Source organism: Ahaetulla prasina, chromosome 1, assembly GCF_028640845.1.
Source record: "Ahaetulla prasina isolate Xishuangbanna chromosome 1, ASM2864084v1, whole genome shotgun sequence".
Lineage (NCBI taxonomy): Eukaryota > Metazoa > Chordata > Lepidosauria > Squamata > Colubridae > Ahaetulla > Ahaetulla prasina.
Window position 1 is genome coordinate 32691838 of NC_080539.1, and position 23353 is coordinate 32715190.

The window sequence follows — 23353 nt, forward strand, 5'->3', positions numbered from 1 at the left end:
CATATAAAACAGTGATGGTGAACCTTTTAGACACCAAGTGCCCAAACTGTGTGCGCGCATGCCCAAACTGAAAGGTGAGTGTGTGTGCACAAATATGTGCAGGCATGGGCATGCGCAAATGTGCCCATGCACAGCCGTGCAAATGTGCGCATGTGTACATGTATGGACATATGCACATGCATGCACATATATGCACACATGCTCAGCAGAGACCTGGGAGGCGGGGCATCCCAACACTGGCAGTGCGGCAAGAGGTAAGATCTTTTTTCTTTCGTGAGCTTCTGTTTCGTCGTTTGCAGGGAAACGGAAGCTCACGAAAGAAACGCCACAGAGATCTGACCTCTGGCAACAGCGTGCGTGCCAGCAGAGAGGGCTCTTTGTGCCACCTCTGGCACGCGTGCCATAGGTTCACCATCACGGATATAAAAGTGAAAGCTGATTTACAGTTTGTATATCAGATGCCAGAGGTGAAGTTTGTTAAAGCCAGAGAAAATACTGAGATTTACTACAATCTTGAGAAAGTTTTTTTCTGAGGCAGAAAGATTCACATGCATTCAATATGACACCAGGAGGAGCTAATGACAGAAATGTCATGGTATGGATTTTGAAATAATAAACTGTCCTTGAATGTTCTACTTTATTTTGACTGAACTTAGTGATTAATGTTCGGACAATAATACTTGGTAGTAGATAAATCTGTCAATTCCATCCTTGTGGATGCAGATTCTAGCTCCTTTGGACTGTAGGTTTTTCTTTATGCGATTAAAACCAGACTCAGAACTGTCACAGACCTTCCAGATGGAGTGATTATATCTCATTGAGCTCCTGCAGAGATGGCAATATTTCATTAATGGCACTTCAGCTCGGCCTCATCCCCAGCTGTATTCCCCCTCCCAAAAAAACCCCACTGTGGGAGTCAGTGCTTACAAAAGAAACAAAAACAATTTTAAAAATTGGCACACAATTATATCTTTATCTATAACTTATGGCTGCAGTTATTTTTATTAAAAAAAAAAAAAGATAAAGGAATTTTACTCCACTTGTTATTGCTGACTGTAGTGGACGGTACTCATTTCCATTTCAAGGCCATTGAGCCAGTGCTGTCCGAAGACATTCCCATGGTCATGTGACCAGCATGAAACCATCGAGCGCTGTTACCTTCCAATTAAAGTGGTACCTGTTTATCTATTCACATTTGCATGCTTTTAAGCTGCTAGCTGGAGCAAGGACAGGAGCTCACCCCATTCACGCTCAGGTTTAAATATGGGTGGGCGGCTTTCCAGCCAAAGCTTATATTTCAATAATTATTAGGGCTTGATCTGAATCAGAGATTGATTTTGGTTTTTTTGAAGCTTGGATGCTTCTAAACATTTTTATATAGCTTTCCCTCATTATACTTTACTTATGACCAGTGCTCATCAGCAGAGGTTGGTGGCAGGATAGGACAACTCACTTTTAAGCAGCATTTGGTTTCCTTGTTTTAGGGTTAAGAACTAAACCGTATCTTTTATTGATTACACGTGCCTTTGCTGGCTCTAAAAGTGATAGAAAATTTTCCTATCATTAATTAGAACTAATCCTCAAAATCAAAAACCAGAATCAATCCTCAACATGGTTCTAGTTAGGAACAGAAAAATTTACAGTAAAGGAGACAGAAATTTAAGTATCATATAAATGAATAAGTCCATTATTAAATCCATATGCAAAAGATAATTCTCAGTGGGCTACAGTCAGGCTGTGCTTCAGAAATTAAAAACTTGGCTACACATGGCTCATTCATCACATTGTTTAGTAGGTGACTTGGAATTACTCACTGCCTCTCTGCCTAATTTTATAGCATGGGATGGAAAATGAAAGCCAGCCATGAAAACCAGTTTGGTGACCTTGGTTCAGTCACATTCTCTCAGCTCAATTCACCTCACGGGGGGAGGGAGGGGGGCAGGAATAGGAGGAAAAAGAATTACTAGGTATGTTTACCTCCTTGAGTTGTTTGTAAAAGAAAAATTAGACTGAACACTTTATAGGCTGAAGCACAAATATATATGCAGTGGCTACTTATGTGTATCTTCGTCTACAGACTAGGAAATTTAAGTCATATAGGCTAACACTACTTTTAACATAAGGCTCAGTGGCTAAGATGCTGAGCTTGTCGATTGAAAGGTCAGTAGTTCAGCGGTTCGAATCCCTAGTGCCGCATAATGGGGTGAGCTCCTGTTACTTGTCCCAGCTTCTGCCAACCTAGCAGTTCGAAAGAATGTAAAAATGCAAATAGAAAAACAGTTGCCTTCTAAACAATTTCAATCCCCTGCATTTGGTTTTTTTAAAAATAATTTTTTCCTGATCATATACTGCCTCCACTTTGGAATATAGCTCTTAAAGCTCTTGCCATGTTGGCTGAGGCTTATAGGAGCTATGGTCTAAAATATTTAGAAAGCATCAGGTTGCTAATTCTGACCTAAGAATTTACATCAGCTTTGTTTCAAACAATGCTCATTCAAGAAGCTGAAAGGGAGGGGGAAGATAGCTGAGAATAATTGATTACAGGACCAGCCTTGAAGAGAAAATGATAGTGTTTTGTTTATTGCCACTTGCAAGCCCCATTTAAAATCATTTCAAAGTATAACAAGTGATGGACAGCCTATCCTAAATTGTATTATTTGCCTCTCCAGAGCCTGTGGGTGGGAACCCTGTATTTAGTTATGAATGCCAACTACCAGCAGAAGCAGCCACTCGCCAGAGGCAACCACAAATTTGTAACAGACAGAACAAGAGCCAGGAAACAGAAATTGCAAAACAGCTAAATACCAACTCCATCTTTTCTTCAGGAAGCGTTTGTGGCAATGCTGTTATGGGACAATATAAGGTCACTAAGAACATAGAGAATTTGCTCACTTCTTTGTGGGACTGCCACAAAGAAGAGAGGGTCACCTATTTTCCAAAGCATCTGAAGATGGGATAAGAAGCACCGGATGGAGACTAATCAAGGAGAAAACCAACCTAGGAGAAATTTCTTGACAGTTAGAACAATTAATCAGTGGAATGACTTGCCTCCAGAAATTGTAGGTACTCCAACACTAGAGGTTTTTAAGAAGAGATTGGCAACTCTTTGTCTGAAATGATATAGGGTTTCCTGCTTGAGTAGGGGGTTGGACTAGAAGACCTCCATAGTCCTTTCCAACTCTGTCATTCTGTTATTCAGTATTAATAAGCTTATCTGTATTGCCTGTGTTTTATTTCATATTCCCCAGTATAATGTTTCAAGTATCTGATAAAATAGTTCCTGACCTACCAAAAGTATCTTTTTTTTCCATATTTGCAACTAGGCAAATAAGAGATTCTGTACATTTTTCCAGTTTATGTAGATAGTAAGATAACTGCATAAGTTAAAAAGTGAAAAGTAAAAAATGATGTGATTCAATGTTTATCTTTCTTATTTTAAAAAGTATGTCTTTCAGAACTTATAAATCTTATCTCTTATGTATAGTTGATTTAGAATTTTCGTACTTGATCTTCTGGATTGGCAAAAACCTGATGTAAAAAGAGATATGATTTTCATAAAGCCCACGCATTATTCAAAATAATGGAACATGTAGACCAACCACCTTTCAGAAAAATCTATAGCTTGCACCCGTCTGTTTCCTTGTTTTCATTCAGCACCTTCAACCCCTCACTGAATTACTAATTAAGAACTTTATTTTCCAGCACCAAAATAGGAGATATGCTAATGGTTTCTCTTTGTCTCCATAAGATACATTGGAGGAAACCATATGCTCTGGGTTATAGTTCCGCATCTGGAAAAAAAAAGCCTTAGTTCAGTTTAATAATCATAAATGCAAACAAAAAGATCACGTTGACTGTCAACAATATTATTATGTAGCAAATGTCACAGAATGGTCATGAACGTTTTAGTTAATCGTGTGGAAAGTGTGATCACGGAATAAGTAAAAAGCTGTGCAGCTGAAATGGAGGATTGGTTTAAGTCACTGATTTGCAACCCATCGAGAACCACATTCCCTTGAATAACGTGATAGAAGTACATTGGGGAGGGAGCCTCTCTGGCACCCACTTTTTCCTCTTCATAACTTCTCAGCAGGTAAAGGGTAAGTCACTCTTATCAGTAATTTGAGCTTGTGTAAGATTTTTGAAAATTAACCCTCAAGCTGAATGAAATTAGCCCAAGGGCTGCAAGGTTTCCCATCTCTGGTATCAGTGGAAGAACATCCTCTAAAAACAAGAGGGTCCCCTGTAATGCGGGAACTGGGAATGAATAACCTGAGGACTGAAACGTGAGGCAAGATGAAGCAAACTTATTTGGTGTCATGTGCAGGTGGTAGCGAAGAAGACATACAGATGCTACATTATTTCAAAGGAAATGTACTGTGCTGCTGATAATAGATGTAGTAAGGGTAATTTGAAATATGTATTTCAATGCATGAGACTGGCTGTTTGCATATTCTTCTCTGTAAGTTGTTTTTTGAACGATGTCTTTTTGTTTTTTTTCCTTGCAGGTGTGGGTACCAGAGATTACTACAGGAAGATTGGCTATGGACTAGAAGGGCCCTATATGGTGAAAAGACTGGACTGAGATTTAGCGAAGAACACCTGAGGCTTCGCATTTGCACATTAAGGCCAGAGCAGAATGGAGATGCCATGGCCCTACTACAAACATTGTCTGAACTAGCCAAGCAAGGCCCATTTAGATCACTTGATATCAAAGAGTGGATTCTCATTGAGTATCACATTCAAATCTACCCAATGAATTTTGTTGGCTCTTCTATAACAGGCAAAAAAAAAAAGAGTTGACCATTATTTCATTTCTCTGATTATCATTTACAAATGGATAAACAGCCTGGAAACCTTCAGGGTTTCAGATCTATGGTGTCATAAGGCAGGAGTGTCAAACTTGCGGCCTGCAGGCCAGCTGCGTCATGCGCTGGCTACGCACACCCCTGTTTTAGCGAAGGGGGGGGAAAGTTGCAATACGTCACATGACAAAAACATGACGCCACGAATTTGACACCCCTGTCATAAGGGGTCTGCAAAGTGGACCACTTTATATCAACTACAGCTATTTTTAACAGATAGCATTGGGCTTCTTTTGGTTTAGTCTAATGTTAAGTGACAATTGCCTCTTTTGCAAGATTAAATTTGCCATTTTCAGTATCTGCAGTGTTAGCCTTCAGTTGTTTACTTGATGGTCTCAAAGTATATCTGGCATTACAGATAAAATTTACACTCCTAGCTGCAGATACACAAGAGAACAGGCATCATTCCTTCTATAAAGTAAAATTGCTCCTGCCAATTAAATACAAGTTTTTGCATTCACTGCTTACTTATGTTGACATTTGTATCCCTCCACTCTAATATCTATACACCAGTGTGGTTTAGAAATGCTTAAGACCACCGTTCTGCATTAAACCATAGTCATTTAAAAAGTATTTAAAACCCAGCGGAGGGCATTATAAATAAACAGTCTATTAGCCTCTAGGCAAGATGAGGAGCATACAAATAATATTAAAAATCTTTTCAGAATCAAGGGGAATTTATCTTAATGAAGAGAAATGGCTGTAAACTGTTCAAAAATTCGACTTTTAATCAATAATGTAACTTCATACAATGTCAGATTTTCACTGCTTTTGCTAGGATGCAATTTGTGATGCAATTAGTGCAGCTAGAATTTTGTACCAGGCTACAAATGAAGCAAAATAGCTACATTTCATGGCAGGTTTCCCTGCACAGTACTTTAATAAGATTTCCCCTCAAAAGTATTTGCATGCAGGGTTTGAGTTTAGTCCTTGACAGTAACTCCAATCTGAAGGACCTCAGGTCAATAGACTGGGAAAGGCTCTCTGTTAAGACCTTGGAGGTCACCATTGATATTACAAGTGACATTTCTATCGTCCTGTTGAAGGCCAGCTCTGCTGGCATGGACATGTCCTGAGAGCAGCACCTTCCACTATTGCCAAACTGCCTACCAACTAGAAGTCAATGGCCAGCAACTTTGTGGTCGTCCAAAACAAAGAAGGCAAGACACCATCAACAAAGATATGCAAGCCACGGGCCTGCGCCCTGGAGACGTAGCTGACCGTGCAAAGTGGCGTTCAATGATCTGAAAAGCGGACCCTGCACTTGCGGGAATGCGCTAGGAAGAAGATTTTCTATCATCCTATTGTCCTCAGTTATGATACAACCATAACTCTCAGAATTACTGTAGAATAAGTATATTCTGGTTGGGAAGGTCAGTGGACCAAAGATCTAATTCTCTCTTGGACACTCTTAGATGTGTTCACAGCCTGCCATATCTGTGGGTACCTGGCACTGGAGCAAACTTTTTTCAGGGACTCTAGTATCTCCATTGGGCTCCTTCCAGTAACTCCAGTAAATTGAATTTATTGTATATTTACTCAGTAAATTGAGTAAAAATACTAGGGTCATTATAAGAACTCCAGTGGTGATATTGAAAGAAAATAAAATCCCCACTATGCTACTTCTTGTTTCTCCAAAGCTAGCACTTTCATGATTTATTTGTAATTTCTTGACAAAGAAAAAGGCTTTTTCTGAAGTGTAATTGATACAGGTCTTGGGCCAGTTTGTCATTGAGGAGGCAGCAGAGTGGAAGGTGTCCTTTCCCACAAAATGTCAAGGTTGGTTCAGGGCAGTGAAGTGAGGCCATGCGTTTCAGAGCAGGTGAGCAAAGATGAGGCATTTCCTCACAGTCTTGCTCAGCAGTTCCTTAAAAGGTTTTTTTTTAATTTGCATTTATATCCCACCCTTCTCCGAAGACTCAGGGCGGCTTACACTATGTCAAGCAATAGTCTTCATCCATTTGTATATTTATATACAAAGTCAGCTTATTGCCCCCAACAATCTGGGTCCTCATTTTACCTACCTTATAAAGGATGGAAGGCTGAGTCAACCTTGGGCCTGGTGGGGCTTGAACCTGCAGTAATTGCAAGCAGCTGCTGTTAATAACAGACTGCATTAGTCTGTTGAGCCACCAGAGGCCCCACCAGAGGTTTGAACATGTGGCCAAAAATAAATTTTAAAACAACTCCAATTTTCAGCACTGTCACCACAAATATTTTTGTTTGTTTGTTTTTCTGGGATTGGGGAAAAAAAGCAAAGGAGACAATACAAACCTCAGCTATAGTGTCAAGAAAAGCACAATGAACCTGGCCATAAAGTCACCAGGAGTCAAGTTGGATTCAAGGCAGGAGTGGGCTTCAGATCCTTTAGCAATGGGTTTGCTGCCCTGTTGCTGGGTGGGCGTGCCATGGTGGGCATGGCCTAGTCAGCCACCTGCACCATGGGGGGACAGGGACGGATATTTTCACCCTCCCCAGGCTCCAGAGGTTCTCCTGGAGCCTCCGGGAGAACGAAAACAGCTTCCCCCCGGGCTCCGGAGGCCAGAAACAAGCCATTTCCAGACTTCCGGAACCTGTTTTTTGCCCTCCCCGACCCTCCCCGTGGCCCCTGCACTTACCTGGAATGATGAATGGGCTGCATGGAGACTCCTGGGAGGGGCAGGGTGGACATGGCCAGCCAGGGGTGGCATTTGGGAGTTTGCCAGTAATCCTTGGCTAGAGTGTTTCCCAACCTTGGGGACTTGGAACCCCCAGGAGCCCACCCCTGATTCAAGGGAAGTTTGAAGGTGAAGGAACCATCTCAGTCAAAGCCAGGAACAGCATTTTGGCAAGGAGCCTCTGTGCTGAATGATGCTTGTTTATTCTCTCTGTGCTTATGAAGCAAGACAGAATCCCTTAAGAATAAGACAGAATTTTGCAGCATTTAAGATCTGGACTTCAACTAGTTGTGCTGGCTGGGGAATTCTGGAAGTTGAAGTCTACAGATCTTAAAGTCCCCGACGTTGGGAAGCACTGCCTTAAGATGAAACATCCAAAGGAGAACAAAAATCCTGATCCTGTGCCTAAGCAAAATGAAAATCCCCAGGTTCCTTTATTTAAGTTCAACTGACACATCTTTCAGTTGTGGCCATTCTGCAAATGTGGAAGTGACGGGCAGGCAGTTAAATTCTTATGAACCACATAAAAAAATCAGATATATTTGAAACGACGTGAGCAAAGGTTATTGAGTAAACTTTGCAGTGGTGAGAGGGAAGATCTTTGCATTCGATCAATTTGCATTTGATAAAATAGAAATATCGATACAGATTTCTCTCTTACGAGTAGCCAAAATCTCAGTGAATTATGAAAAATGAACAACCATGCAAATGCTTTAAAACCCACAAATTGTACTGGAGTGAGTTTGGGTTTTCTTAAATCCAGCCCAAAATGTATTGGGCTAATTCTTGAGCTTGAAAGCACAACATGAATACTATAAACCTTTTCTACAAGGTGTAGTTGCCTGCAGAATGATTTTAGCTTACAAGGATTTAAAGAATTACCGTGACTGCATGCAGATCCTGAAATTCTTATAATCCCACTTCCAAACCGCTGATTGCAGTAGCAAAAGCAAACGATTAATGCCTTTCTCTTCCCAGCTATCCATAAAACAACCCCAGTAGGAAGCAGAGGCTTCAGTAGGACCAACAAAGATTGGAGAAAATTAAAGCATGCAAGAACCAGCCAAATAGCTCTCAACTTTTCAAAATCCCAGCAATGACTAGTCGTCTTCTGTCAGCCTTGGAGCAAGGCACAGGGCACCTGCTTGTGTAATTTAATGCGCCACCTGCCTGGTTTCATAAAAAGCTGCAATAAGAAGTGTTTTCTTCTAGCTGTGTATGATTTGCCTTACAGGGCTGAGAATGAAACATTTCCTGATTGGCTACTTGTTACAGTTTCTGCTTTCTTTTTCTTTTTGGTCTGTACTAAGCAGGGTAGTTTATAACATAAGAGTCAAAATAATGGCCTTTCAACCTGGACCTTAATTTTAAAAAGTAATACAGATGAGAGGTTCGGGACTGAGTGAGCAGTGTAGAGCAAGAAATGTTTAGCTTTGGCCTGCGAAAAGGGGTAGACCAGACCCCAAGGTTATGAAAATTCAGTTCTCCCAGGTAGCTATGTCACCTGCCAGGCCAAAAAGTCTTGGGATGCTGTTTTTTAATTAAATGCTTGGTGCGTATTTCTTTGTACAGTGCCTGCCTCATATTGTTTATTTATATTATACATTTTAAGTGCTATTCTTTTTTCCAGGTTTCCTTTCCTGAAGAAAAATAGTTCTGCCAGGGTTATAATTTTCTTAATGGGTCAGGATGGGGTCTAGAGGGATAGAGCAGATATGTAAGGTCCAGTAGTGGGTTTCAAAACCCGTTGCTACTGGTTGCACTTGCGCACTACGCTTCTGCACATACACAGAAGCGTCCGGACAGGTGGGCGGAGTCTCCCGCCGCCACCACTACCAATTCGCCCAAACCGGGGTGAACCGGTAGCAACCCACCACTGGTAAGGTCTATCCTCTCACAGATTATAAATAAGAAAAAAGAGCTTTTGAATTTCATTAGAATAACATGCGCTCTCACAGAGAGGGACTCCTCAGGGTGCCGTCAGCTAGGCAGTGTCGTCTGGCGACGCCCAGGGGAAGGGCCTTCTCTGTGGGGGCTCCCGCCCTCTGGAACGAACTCCCCCCAGGACTCCGTCAACTTCCGGACCTTCGAACCTTCCGTCGCGAGCTCAAGACTCATTTATTCATCTGTGCAGGACTGGCTTAGTTTTTTAGATTTTAAATTTAGAGGGGTTTTTAAATTGATTTTAATATCTATATTTTTTACTTTTAATTAATTGGGCAGTAGAATAAGTTTTTTAATGATTGTTTTAATTTGTATATTGATGTTTTTATATGCCTGTGAACCGCCCTGAGTCCTTTGGGAGATAGGGCGGTATATAAATTCAAACAATAAATAAATAAATAAATAAATAAATTAGGGCTTAAGTTGCAATTCCGCTCTTCCTCCTCCCTACATTTTAAGGCATTACATGCACTCTCCCAGGACTGTCCTGTAGTTTTATGTAGTGGGCTGATAAGGTCTTGGCTTTAGTTGATGAGGTTCTTCTGAAGCTTGAAAGGGGGAACTAGTTCCAGTTATCTCTTTCTGAATTTTTAGAACTACTAATAGCTTAGATTTATAGCATTCACCTTTCGTATTGGCTCCGTAGCTTTTCTGCAATATGTTACTAAGGTCCTATTGTGCCTGATCTGTTGGCTTTAATTCGGCTTTGATGGGAGAAGTTGCATGGGCATATTTGGTGGCCAGATCTTGCATAGTAAAGATTTTTATTGTTTTGATGGATCTGGGGAATTTGTCAAAGGCAAAGGTGGATAAGCAACAAATTGTGTCATCTCATGTGTGTAGTCCCTATTGCAGGGGCGGGGGCAGTTTTGGGGAAAAGTTCTTTGTTTTCAAAAATATATTGATTATATTGAGGATTTACATTATGGTTTCAGTTCCTGTCCCAAAATGGGAAATCTCACAATTTATTGTCCATAGTAGTCAGAAAGGTTTCTGAAGACTCAGAAAAGGAAAAGAAGGGATCCTGAGGCCACAGGATATACATACCCTACATTAAGGAGACCCATAGCATAGTGTGGAGCTTCATAGGTTCAAACAATTGGAATCTGCCTAATCTCGAAGTCTTAAGCAATCCAACCAGGGATTGTTTTCCCACTCAAAATGAAAAAAAATATATGTGTCATCGAGGTCATTAAGACTCAAGAAGAGAGATGGTTTTTCCAGCATGTTCCAGTTCATGCATGGCTGATGGATTCTGGGACTTGAAGTCCACACAACTTAAAGTTGCCAAAGTGAGGAAACTGATTTATTGGGTCTTTAAGCAGGCTAGTAAAAACCAATGTTCCACCTATGTCTATGGAGATTCTCAGTCATCCAGATCACAGTTGTCCCAAAGGTGCTTTTTCAAGAGAAAACTGGACTTTCTGGTTTCTCTTTGAAGACATTTTGCTTCTTATCCAAGAATCCTCTTCAGCTCTGACTGGATAGAGGGAAACATATGAATAGATTATAAATCCTTCCATTCCGCTCCATCCAGTCAAGAGCTGAAGCTTCAGAGCAGAGCTTCTTGGATAAGAAGCAAAACGTCTTCAAAGAAAAAGCGTCTTTGGGACTCAGACAATGATATGGCCATAGAATCGAAGGAACTATCGAAGGATGATCATCTTGATTATGAGCTCTCAGGCAACAGAGAGTTACATTATTCAATTAAATTCCTTATCAGGCTGAGAAAGCAAAAAGTTAATACTCCTCTGAAAACGTTTCAAGGCCTTGCTGAGTTGTGGACTCTGGAAACATGACAGGCAATATTTATAGTGAGAGGTACTTGAAGTCTAAACCAGGCCTCAACTATTGTTCCCTTGCTTTTTATTTGGCAGTAAACTTTCTGAATAATAGGCTGTTTTCCACTATCATCACCACCACTATTTTTATCTTTTGCTATCAAAGGATCACATTTTAACTGAATCCTTGAGTATCAGAATTTTGTTGCCTCATAATGAAAACAAATGACTGATATTTCCAAAACCAGTTGTTATTCCTACTTCCCTTCTCTCTTTTTATAACATCATCAGATCTGGAGCAATGTCTTCTTGTCTGCATTTTACTGCCTTATATACTTTCTGGTCTCTTTTAATTATGCATCTTGACTATGTTGTGAATTTTGTTGTGACATTGAATAAACTCATTTTCTATTTTACTGCAAAAGGAAAAAAAAATGTCAGAGAGAAATCCAGCCCCATTTGTTTCAGTAGATCTTCTGCATTCAGTTTTGGTCACCACGATATAAAAAAGATGTTGAGATTCTAGAAAGAGTGCAGAGAAGAGCAACAAAGATGATTAGGGGACTGGAGGCTAAAACATCTGAAAAACGGTTGCAGGAATTGGGTATGTCTAGTTTAATGAAAAGGGACATGGTGGCTCAAGGGCTAGGACGTTGAGCTTGACGATTGACCGGTATCCTGCACGAATCAAGAAGAGGGCCGTGAAAATATTTACAGATCCCTCACATCCAGGACATAAACTGTTTCAACTCCTACCCTCAAAACGACGCTATAGAGCACTGAACAACTAGACATAAGAACAGTTTTTTCCTGAAGGCCATCACTCTGCTAAACAATTCCTTCAACACTGTCAAACTATTTACTAAATCTGCACTACTATTAATCTTCTCATCGTTCCCATCACCAATCTCTTTCCACTTAAGACTGTATGACTGTAACTTTGTTGCTGGCAATCCTTATGATTTATATTGATATATTGACCATCAATTGTGTTGTAAATGTTGTACCTTGATGAACGTATCTTTTATGTACACTGAGAGCATATGCACCAAGACAAATTCCTTGTGTGTCCAATCACACTTGGCCAATAAAAAATTCTATTCTATTCTATTCTAAAGGTCGGCAGCTCAGCGGTTCAAATCCCTAGTGCTGCCGTGTAACGGGGTGAGCTCCCGTTACTTGTCCCAGCTTCTGCCAACCTAGCAGTTTAAAAGCACGTAAAAATGCAAGTAGAAAAAATAGGGACCACCCTGGTGGGAAGGTAACAGCGTTCCGTGCGCCTTTGGCGTTGAGTCATGCCAGCCACATAACCACGGAAATATCTTCGGACAGCGCTGGCTCTTCGGCTTTGAAACGGAGATGAGCACCACCCCCTAGAGTCGGCAACGACTAGCGTGTATGTGCGAGGGGAACCTTTACCTTTACCTTTTAGTTTAATGAAAAGAAGAACTAGGTGAGACATTATAGCAATGTTCCAGTATCTCAGGGATTGCCACAAAGAAGAGGGAGTCAAGCTATTCTCCAAAGCACCTTCTCCAAAGAAGCAATGGGTGGAAACTAATCAAGGAGGCAAGCAACCTAGAACTAAGGAGAAATTTCCTGAAAGTTAGAACAATTAATCAGTGGAACAACTTGCCTCCAGAAGTTGTGAATGCTCCAACACTGGAAGTTTTTAAGAAGATGTTGGATAACCATTTGTCTGAAATGGTGTAGGGTTTCCTGCCTGGGCAGGGGGTTGGACTAGAAGATTTTCAACTCTGTTATTCTATTCTATTCGATATCTCAAGGCAGGTAAAAACTGTCCTGAAAAAACTATTCTTTTCACAGCACATCACTTGGTACATTAAGAACTCACACTTAGTATGTACAAGAAACTGAACAGGTTGCTGTCAAAACACAAGTCACAGTTGAGAAGCAGGACAGAAATGTAATAGTGCCCCTATTAACATTCCCTAGTAATCTATCTAGGTATCTATTAACCTATCAGAGGTAGCCCACCCATGAAGCCAAGCCAAAGCCATGAATACTAATCTACCTTTACTATAAAATTATAGTAACAGAATCTTGCAAGGCTAAAAGCTTTCCAGAGAATCGGGAAGGATCCCTTCTGGGTTGCTTTGTCCACCTGCATTCCTATTTTCCTAATTTGGACTTGGATCTCTCTTATCAGACCTTTGTCTAGGCTGTGGCTCTTCCTCCTGTCTCCCAAGGCTGTTATTACAGCCCATTACAGTAGCATACTGGCATCTTGAATAGTAATCATTAGCTAATAGTTCTTCCGGCTATGAAAGAGAATACAGTAATCAGTCATTGTTAGAAACAAAACCAGATCCTGTACAACAATTCTTAAGAGGATGTCAGAATGAAAGGAACCACAAGGACCAGCTAGTCGAAAGTGCTGCATTGTGTAGGAAAACCAGTTAAACCACTCACGAGAACCAAATTCAAGCAGGAATGGCTCTCCTATATTCAGCACTTTATGCAGGAAGACAGGTTTCAAACATTTGGAATATGGCATCCAGTATTTAGTTAGAAACCAGTAACAATTGTTAATGCTTAAGGTAATGTTAAGTTCGGGCAATGAAGAGGCAGGAGACGATACAAGTGACAACAGCTCTTTGGTTTATTGTGATCCCAGCAAAAGCCAACATGCAAAACCCCTCTTTAAATAGTATTTTGGCTGAGGCATCAGCCAATCAGCAACGTGCATTTTCCCGCCCAAATTTCCCTCCTAAAATTCAAATACATTACACTCCTCCCCTCCCAGAACACATTGTACCATATTTACATAGTCTTTTTGCATAACATTTGCATGTTATTTTTCCACGTAGTCACGCAGATAGACAGGGCGTCTCCTAACTCTTTCTGACCTGCGCAATTCATTCCCTGGGAGTGAGTCGAGCTGGTCGGAGGGACTGTTTGTTCCTCCCAGCTCCTCCTCTGGGCCATTCGGCCCTGGATTATTGGCAGAGTCGTCCCTGCTGTCCTCTGGAGGTGCCGGTTGGCGTCGCTGGACTTCTTCAGACTCAGCTAAGTTCTCTGATCGCCTCGGGGTTGAGTTAGCTGTTGGTTCAAATATTGGGTAGTCAGGGTCTGGCTGTTTGGTTTCTGGATTGTTTTGTATTCTTTGTCGTAATTGATCTATGTGGCGTCTCCACACTTGGCCATCCCCGATGTCCACTATGTATGACTTTGGGCCCGTCACTCCTTCAATTGTTCCTTTTAGCCACGCTGGGCCCTCACTATAGTTGTGTGCCCATACTGGGTCACCTGTTGTCATTGTTCTGGTTTTTCCCTTTGTGCCTTGGTACCCATCAGGGGAGTATGTTGGGTTTAACCGATCTAGGGGGCACCGGAGTCTTCTACCCATTAATAACTCTGATGGGCTGCGGCCGGTGGTCACACAGGGAGTTCTATGTTGGACTGCCAGGAAGGTATCAATTTTGGATTGCCAATCTCCTGGGCTAATTCTAGATAGCGCTTCCTTGGCACTGCGTACGAAATGTTCTGCAAGTCCGTTCGTCGCCGGGTGGAAAGGTGCCAAGAGGACATGTCGGATGCCCTCTTCTGCCAAGTACCCCTCAAACTGGGTGGCCGTGAATTGTGGGCCATTATCAGACACTAGAGTGTCGGGCAACCCGTGTGTCACAAATAGATGTCTCAATACTGTGATTACAGCTTCCGCTGTTGTGGTTTTCATGAGTAAAATTTCTAACCACTTCGATAGGCATCTACCACAATTAAGAAGGTCTGCCCATGGAACAGCCCGGCAAAATCTATATGGATCCTGGACCAAGGACCCTGGGGTTTCTCCCAATCTCTTATGGGGGCTGTTGGGGGTAGTGGCCTTGATTCTTGACATGCTTGGCATTTCCCTACCCAGTCGCTAATGTCTCTATCCATTTGTGGCCACCACACGTAACTTCTCGCTAGGCTTTTCATCCTTACAATCCCCGGGTGGCCCACATGCAATAGTTCCAACACATGCCCTCGTAATTTCTCCGTAATAACCACTCTATCCCCCCATAACAGACAACCCCCTTGTACCGACAGTTCCGAACGCTTTTTTGTAAATTCTTTCTTTTAAACGATCCCCCAGTGCAGTGGGCCATCCCCTCTGCACCCAACCAATCACAGTTCTTCTGACAATGTCTTTATAAGATGCCTTGTCACTTCCGTAGATGTGACTGGGCCAGAGTCCAAAGAGTCAATTAACAAGACGGGCGTCCCTGGGGTCAGGTCTTCGATAGTCTCTGGCAACGGGCATCTACTTAAAGCGTCCGCATGTCCCAAATCCTTGCCCGGTTGGTGAGACAGTTTGTACGAATATGCTGCCAGGAAAATAGTCCAATGGGTCAGCCTGGGTGATAATGCAACCGGTGTTGGACGATCCCCCGCCAATAGTCCCAATAAAGGTCTGTGGTCTGTGACTATTTCAAATTGCCGCCCGAACAGGTACTCGTGGAATTTTTTAACCCCAGAGACTATAGCCAGGGCTTCACGGTCTAGTTGGCTATAGTTCCTTTCCGCTGCGGACATCGTGCGGGAAAAATATGCGATAGGGGCTTCTGAACCATTTGGTAACCTGTGGCTGAGGACAGCCCCTACCCCGTAAGGTGATGCATCACAAACTAGTACTAGTGGCAACGTCCCATTGTACTGAATTAAAAGGCTATTGCTGGACAATAGATTCTTAACGCCTTCAAATGCCTTAGCCTCAACCCTGCCCCAAGTCCAAACAGCTTTTTTCACTGCAGTTTATGTAGCGGTTCGGCTACCGTTGCCTTATTTTTTAAAAATACCGCATAGAAGTTTACAAGCCCCAGAAATGCTTGTAATTCTGTTTTGTTTTTTGGGGTTGGAGCCTTTCTAATGGCTCGCACTTTGCTCTCAGTTGGGTGGATGCCTTCCTTATCTATCTGGTAACCCAAGAATTCTACAGATTCAACTCCTATCTGGCATTTGTTGAGTTTAACCTTAAGCCCATGAACCTGAAAATGCCCAAAACCTTCCGCAATTTGACCCCTAATTCTTCCAAGTTTTCTGCTGATACCAGTACATCATCGAAATATGGAACTACTCCCAGTAGACCTTGTAGGAGTCATTTCATTAGGTTTTGGAATAACCCGGGGGCTACACTAACTCCGAACTGAAGTCGAGTGCATTTAAAAGCGCCCCGATGTGTGACAATCGTTTGTGCTTCGGCTGTTTCGTCGTCAACTGGTAATTGTTGGTAGGCTTGAGCCAGATCGAGTTTGGCAAAAACCTGTCCCTGTCCTAACGAGTGCAACAAATGTTGCACTACTGTGATTACAGCTTCCGCTGTTGTGGTTTTCATGAGTAAAATTTCTAACCACTTCGATAGGCATCTACCACAATTAAGAAGGTCTGCCCATGGAACAGCCCGGCAAAATCTATATGGATCCTGGACCAAGGACCCTGGGGTTTCTCCCAATCCCTTATGGGGGCTGTTGGGGGTAGTGGCCTTGATTCTTGACATGCTTGGCATTTCCCTACCCGGTCGCTAATGTCTCTATCCATTTGTGGCCACCACACGTAACTTCTCGCTAGGCTTTTCATCCTTACAATCCCCGGGTGGCCCACATGCAATAGTTCCAACACATGCCCTCGTAATTTCTCCGTAATAACCACTCTATCCCCCCATAACAGACAACCCCCTTGTACCGACAGTTCCGAACGCTTTTTTGTAAATTCTTTCTTTTAAATGATCCCCCGGTGCAGTGGGCCATCCCCTCTGCACCCAACCAATCACAGTTCTTACGACAATGTCTTTATAAGATGCCCTAGTCACTTCCGTAGATGTGACTGGGCCAGAGTCCAAAGAGTCAATTAACAAGACGGGCGTCCCCGGGGTCGGGTCTTCGATAGTCTCTGGCAATGGGCATCTACTTAAAGCGTCCGCATGTCCCAAATCCTTGCCCGGTCGGTGAGACAGTTTGCTGCCAGGAAAATAATCCAATGGGTCAGCCTGGGTGATAATGCAACCCGGTGTTGGACGATCCCCCGCCAATAGTCCCAATAAAGGTCTGTGGTCTGTGACTATTTCAAATTGCCGCCCGAACAGGTACTCGTGGAATTTTTTAACCCCAGAGACTATAGCCAGGGCTTCACGGTCTAGTTGGCTATAGTTCCTTTCCACTGCGGACATCGTGCGGGAAAAATATGCGATAGGGGCTTCTGAACCATTTGGTAACCTGTGGCTGAGGACAGCCCCTACCCCGTAGGGTGATGCATCACAAACTAGTACTAGTGGCAACGTCCCTTTGTACTGAATTAGAAGGCTATCGCTGGACAAGAGATTCTTAACGCCTTCAAATGCCTTAGCCTCAACCCTGCCCCAAGTCCAAACAGCTTTTTTCGCTGCAGTTTATGTAGCGGTTCGGCTACCGTTGCCTTATTTTTTAAAAATACCGCATAGAAGTTTACAAGCCCCAGAAATGCTTGTAATTCTGTTTTGTTTTTTGGGGTTGGAGCCTTTCTAATGGCTCGCACTTTGCTCTCAGTTGGGTGGATGCCTTCCTTATCTATCTGGTAACCCAAGAATTCTACAGATTCAACTCCTATCTGGCATTTGTTGAGTTTAACCTTAAGCCCCGCAGACCTGAAAATGCCCAAAACCTTCCGCAATTTGACCCCTAATTCTTCCAAGTTTTCTGCTGATACCAGTACATCATCGAAATATGGAACTACTCCCGGTAGACCTTGTAGGAGTCGTTTCATTAGGTTTTGGAATAACCCGGGGGCTACACTAACTCCGAACTGAAGTTGAGTGCATTTAAAAGCGCCCCGATGTGTGACAATCGTTTGTGCTTCGGCTGTTTCGTCGTCAACTGGTAATTGTTGGTAGGCTTGAGCCAGATCGAGTTTGGCAAAAACCTGTCCCTGTCCTAACGAGTGCAACAAATGTTGCACTACTGGAACAGGGTAAGCACTCTTTTGCAATGCTTTGTTAAGCGTTGCCTTATAGTCAGCGCAAATACGGACTGATCCATCCGGTTTGACTGGGGTCACTATTGGTGTCTCCCATTTTGCATGGCTCCACGTGCCACCTGTGGCAAACATGCCATAGATTCACCGTCACGGCTTTAGGCTATAGCTCCAACATCAGCCAAGCTGGATGGAGACAGCAGATGTTGAAAGGTATATTAATAATCCTTTGCGCTGTTTCATTTTTCTCCAAAATCTGTACACAAAGTGCATGCATCATATGGAAAAGATCTCTGTCCATTCAGACATGACCCTTATTATTAATTAATCAGACTTAGTACCAGATAGGTTTATATAGGCACAGTTCTGCTTGCTCCAATTAACCTCTGATCTGTTTTATTAGTGACCATTAGAAGACGATGCTTTGCCAGCTATCCCTTCAGAACAAGGGGTGGAGTAATTGGGACCTAAGACTCAAACCCATTTAATTTCACAGTCACTCTTTTGTTACCCAATCCAGTTGATTAGATTTTTTTATCACAAAATGTCAGTCAATATGGTTAAAGTGAATTTTGATTCTATTGCTTGAAAAAACTGAAATGCCTTTTGTTCTTAAATTAGCCTATTTCAATCACCTTTGTCCAAAGAACAAATTACACAGGCTAGTAGCCAAATGATCTCTCAAAATTCAGAACAAACCCAGAAATTATTTTCTGATCTGGAACTGGAATTAATGAGACTATGCACACCAATACACTTTTGATTTTTTTTCAATGGATCTGGAAAATTCCAATCTTTTCTGCCAAAAGATTTTGGAGAGGATGAAAAACTAGCCCCCAAAAAAGGACAACAGAAAGCTGGGCAAATTCTAGAAGGCAATATTTTCTAGGAAGAATTTGACCCATTTTCTGAATAAGTTTGAAATCATCAAGGAAGCAATCCTCGACAGCTAGGAAGCTTTTCAATAAATCAAAGTGCCTGAAAGAAAACGAGGGAGCCTATCCTTTAATTATTCTCCTCTGCACAAATGGGCTGTGTGCCCAGAAAATCACTATGAGTGTATGTTGTTAACCATATAGAAAATACACACAATTGGTCAGGGAGCAGGATTATAGTAAGTCTGGAGAAAAGTTGCCATGGTTTCTTGATATGGAGAAATTTGGACAGATTTGTGTCCTGGCTTTTGAAAGGGCCAAACTGTCCCTTAGGCAATACTGTATAATAACCAAGCCACAAAAAGTGGCTTGCAATTTCATTGTGTGCCTGTGTAAGTTAGTGTTCATCTTATAGTACAGGTAGTCCTCCTTTACTGACATTCTCATTTAGTGACCAGTCACAGTTATGATAGTGATGAAAAAGCAACTTTACAATCAATCTCCACATCATCAATATTTGAAATCTATCAACAACAATTGATTTTTTTGGAAATGAAGATGGCCAAACAATTATTAAACAAGTTAGAAAACCAATACTTATGATTTATTACAGCAATATATTGCTGATATGTATATCTGTCAGCAAATCTTTTAGATAAATGGTACAAGGAAGAGGACTTTCAAGCAGTCGAGTCACTATTTTTGTGAGTTTGCTTATTTATCGGATTCCTATCCTGCCTTTTTGCACAGGAGCGTAAGGCAATGTATGTGTCAAGGTTCCGACCGATGCCCTAATTAAATTCCGACCTACCTAGTGGCACTGAGGGAAGCGAGGCGTTCCTACGCCTCCTCCCTCATTGCGTCGGCAGATAACCGCCCAGCTGCCCTGTTTCGGGTGACCCGCTCCCTCCTTCACCAGGGGGAGCGGGATGACCCGTTGCGGGGACGTGCTGAGGAGTTTAACGGTTATCTATACGATAAAATCGTTCAGCTTAGGGACGGTCTGGACCAAAATTGTGGCGATTCAGACGAGGTATCTGAGGGCGGTCTTGGTGATGTTGTGTGGGATGAGTTTGACCCTGTGACTCCCGAGGACATGGACAGGTTGCTGGGTAGATTGAATGCCACCACGTGTTTACTGGACCCGTGCCCCTCCTGGCTGGTGCTGGCCACTCAGGAGGTGACACGAGGCTGGCTCAGGGGATTACGAGTGCTTCCTTGTTGGAGGAGTCTTTCCGGCCGCCTTGAAAGAGGCGGTGGTGAAACCCCTCCTCAAGAAGCCTTCCTGGACCCGGCTGTTTTAGGTAATTATCGTCCGGTCTCCAACCTTGGCAGCGAAGGTTGTAGAAATATGGTGGCATATCAGTTTCCCCTGCACCTGGAGGAAACTGTCTATCTGGACCCGTTCAGTCCGGCTTCCGACCGGTTACAGCACTGAGGCGGCTTTGGTCGCGTTGGTGGATGATCTCTGGAGGGCCAGGGATGAGGGTTATTCCTCTGCCCTGGTCCTATTAGACCTCTCAGCGGCTTTTGATACCATCGACCATGGTATCCTGCTGCGCCGGTTGGGGGTTGGGAGTGGGAGGCACCGTTTATCGGTGGTTCTCCTCCTATCTCTCCGACCGTCGCAGACGGTGTTGACGGGGGCAGAGGTCACCGCGGCGCCTCACTTGTGGGGTCCGCGGGGTCGATTCTCGCCTTCTGTTCAACATCTATGAAACCGCTGGGTGAGATCATCAGTGGCTTCGTGTGAGGTACCAGCTGTATGCTGATGACACCCAGCTGTACTTTTCCACACGGGCCACCCCAATGAAGCTATCGAAGTGCTGTCGGTGTTTGGAAGCCGTGCGGGTCTGGATGGGGAGAAACAGGCTCAAGCTCAATCCTCCAAGACGGAGTGGCTGTGGATGCGGCATCCCGGTACAGTCAGCTGAGTCCGCGGCTGACTGTCGGGAGCGAGTCATTGGCCCCGATGGAGAGGGTGCGTAATTTGGGCGTTCTCCTGGATGCACGGCTGTCTTTTGAAGATCATTTGACGGCCGTCTCCAGGAGAGCTTTCCACCAGGTTCGCCTGGTGCGCCAGTTGCGCCTTTCTGACCGGGATGCCTTGTGCACAGTCACTCACGCCCTTGTGACGTCTCGTCTGGACTACTGCAATGCTCTCTACATGGGGCTCCCCTGAAGGGCATCCGGAGGCTGCAGTTGGTCAGAATGCAGCTGCTGGTGATAGAGGAGCCCTCGTGGCTCCCAGTGACACCTATCCTGCGCAGGCTGCACTGGCTACCTGTGGCCTTCGGGTGCGCTTCAAGGTGTTGGTGAGCGTCTTTAAAGCGCTCCATGGCATAGGGCGGGTTACTTACGGGACCGCCTGCTGCTACCAAATACCTCTCACCGACCCGTGCGCTCTCACAGAGAGGGACTCCTCAGGGTGCCGTCGGTAGCGACAATGTCGTCTGGCGACACCCAGGGGGGCCTTCTCTGTGGGGCCCCGCCCTCTGGAACGAGCTCCCCAGGACTTTGTCAACTTCGGACCTCCGAACCTTTCATGAGCTCAAAACTTACTTATTTATCTGCGCTGGACTGGGTTAGTTTTTTAAGTTATGGGTTTTTAAATGGGTTTTACTTCCAAATTTTAATTATGGCCAATTTAAATAAGTTTTTTATTAGTATTTTAATTGTATGTATTGTGCATTTTACTTGGCTGTGAACCGCCCTGAGTCCTTCGGGAGAAGGGCGGTATACAAATTTAAATAATAAATAAATAAATAAAAATAAATCATGAAGCCAAGCTTCAAAAGAAATCCAGTTATTTATTAGAAGCTTCATGTTGGCACTGACCAAGTGAAGCCAACTCTGACCTCACTTAATTCGCGTCCAGACTCTGACCCTGTTTCCCCCTCCCCCCAAGGTTTGTCATCAGTCACATTCTCCAACGAAGCAATTTTGCAATTTCGCGGGTTGTGGAGATCCCTCCTTCCGACCACTGTGAGTCTGTGTGTGTCAGCCTCCGCATGCTGCTTTTATTGTTTTATTATTTTATTGCTCAATTAATTGGTTTATTGCTGTCTTTAGTGCTAGGCATTGGAAAGGGGTACTGTATCTTTAATTATGGGCCAGCTGCTTGGGCTGCCATAGGTGGGAGGGAGGTGATCCAGAAACGAAACTGATGAATTCAAAACCTAAGAAGCGCTGATAACCCTCGCAGCCAACATTTGTGCATAGAAGATGACATCATGTGAAGTTGACCTCCAAGTGACGCTTGAGGGAGAAGTGGATTGGACCCAACTGTCTGACCTTTGGAGGGTGGTGGGATTTATGTGCGGACATGTATGTGTAAGACACACCTATTATTCAGAACTTGCTTTACTTCGTTGCATTCAGTTCATTCTTAGTAAAGATACCTTTCTCTACAAACAATGGAGTTGGGGTTTCTTTCTTGAGTTTTGAAAGGAGGCTCTGACAGTGTGGTTATGGCCTATGACATAGCTGGCTGGAATGTGCTTTGTTATGAATGAAGTGCAAGTTCCTCATTGCAGCTGGGATGTTCGGATTCCCCATCCTCCTGCCTATGGCAACTTGAGAGCAGGTCAGGAATGCTTTGCAAATTTACATTATGTGGTTTTCCCCCTATATACAAAACAACCTGTAGTTTTCTCTTTTATTCATTCTAAGTTGTTGAATTGTTTTATTTATTAAATGTCCAGACCATTCTGTACACCCAGGCTATACATATCCTTGTATATAAAGATGTAGAAACGCTATCATATTACTTATGTCCTTCATGCTTAACACATAGTTATGTTAAAACATCTATAGTCATTTAAGTGTTAGCTGTTTATTTATTTATATAGTAGCCCAATCAATAGATCAAAACAGCACATCATCATCAAAGATGTTACAGTACAATGAAGTATAGTATGTCAGAGTGAATGTGGTCCAAGCAAACATAATCAAAAAGCAATCAAGGTAGGCACAAAACCTCCTAACCCAATGCTTGGGAGCAAAGCCAGGTCTCCAAAAAAAAGCAGGTACAGTTGGGGCCATCCAAGTCTCACAGGGATTGCTGTTCTGTAAGACAGGCATGTCGACTGAGAAGCACATCTGTTGGATATCATCAGATGACAGGGCATAAATTGATGGGACCTGGAGCCCATGCACCCTTCTGCCAAGGGCAGAAATAATCACAGAAAAGAGATCCTGAGGAAACAAGGCTCTGGACTGGTAAGTGCTTTATAGGTCACAACCAGTGCTTTCAACTGCCCCTGGAAAATTACTGATAACCC

At 43.1% G+C, this 23353-nt stretch overlaps 1 protein-coding gene across 1 annotated transcript in view; it reads left to right on the forward strand.

Moving 5' to 3' along the window:
* Positions 1-6167, forward strand: part of ELP3 (elongator acetyltransferase complex subunit 3) — a 114850-nt gene extending 108683 nt beyond the window's left edge. Inside the window, exon 15 of the mRNA XM_058164774.1 lies at positions 4509-6167. Coding sequence (XP_058020757.1) covers positions 4509-4585 — 77 coding nt within the window. The 3' untranslated portion in view covers positions 4586-6167. The remainder of the gene's footprint in view (positions 1-4508) is intronic.
* Positions 6168-23353: the final 17186 nt, after the last annotated feature.